Below are 823 nucleotides of genomic sequence, written 5' to 3'. Positions count from 1 at the left end.
CGCCCCCGCCACATCATCCCCGCCAGCTGAACGGTCGATGCCGGCAAAACTCCGGTCGTCGCTCATCAAGCCGACGATCTTCAAAATGTGGCTAAATTTGACTGCAATGATTACAAGATAAAGCGCAGCCACAGCGAACAGGATATGAGACAATCTCCATCTCCTCCCGACCAGAGCTTCCACGCTCTTCGATCTCTTCATCGTCCCTCAAACAACCATAATCCCATCAAATGGGGACTTTCCCTCCTCAAACAAACCTCGAAATCGGAGTAGAAGAAATAAAATCAGACCCTACCGAGATCAAGGAGATCTTCGGAGGTTGCTTGGATCGATCACAGAGCGATTGGAGGAAGCAAAACCGGCGGATTGGAAGGAATGGGAGAAGATTGGGAAGACTTGCTTGGTAACGTTGTGTTTGACCTGGGAGGAAAGACGTAACGGGCGCAGTTGCGAAGGAAAAGGAAACGTTTTATATCAGTCGAAATAAATGAGATTCAAGGAACGGACTGTTTTGAAAGTGAATTGCACAAAACGTATTAAATAAAATAAATTAGAATGTCTGTTTGTTAGTTAATACCATAAGTTTACGGCTTTAAATATTTTTATTATTATTTTAAAAATTAAATTTGATGCATTTTAAATTTATATTCAAACATTGGTGACAACTTTCAAAAGGTTCTTCATAAAGTCAATATTTAAATATTTTGGCAAATTTTGATTTAAGGCCGGTTATTTTTCGCTTTTTTTTTTGGTATTTATAGATGCTTCTCGAAGTGTTATTAATTTTTAATGAGTGTGTCACGTGGGGTAAACTTATATTATA

At 39.2% G+C, this 823-nt stretch overlaps 1 protein-coding gene across 1 annotated transcript in view; it reads right to left on the bottom strand.

Annotated features, from left to right (window-relative positions):
• The window catches only part of LOC110028877 (hydroxyproline O-galactosyltransferase GALT2-like), a 26,319-nt gene extending 25,955 nt beyond the window's left edge, over window positions 1–364 (bottom strand). Inside the window, exon 1 of the mRNA XM_020730903.1 lies at window positions 2–364. Within this exon, the coding sequence (XP_020586562.1) occupies window positions 2–201 (200 nt within the window). The 5' untranslated portion in view covers window positions 202–364. The remainder of the gene's footprint in view (window position 1) is intronic.
• Window positions 365–823: the final 459 nt, after the last annotated feature.

The sequence above is a fragment of the Phalaenopsis equestris genome, unplaced genomic scaffold, assembly GCF_001263595.1.
Source record: "Phalaenopsis equestris unplaced genomic scaffold, ASM126359v1 Scaffold000535, whole genome shotgun sequence".
NCBI lineage: Eukaryota > Viridiplantae > Streptophyta > Magnoliopsida > Asparagales > Orchidaceae > Phalaenopsis > Phalaenopsis equestris.
The sequence above is the reverse complement of the archived record's forward strand: the minus strand, read 5'-3'. Positions and strand labels throughout refer to the sequence as shown.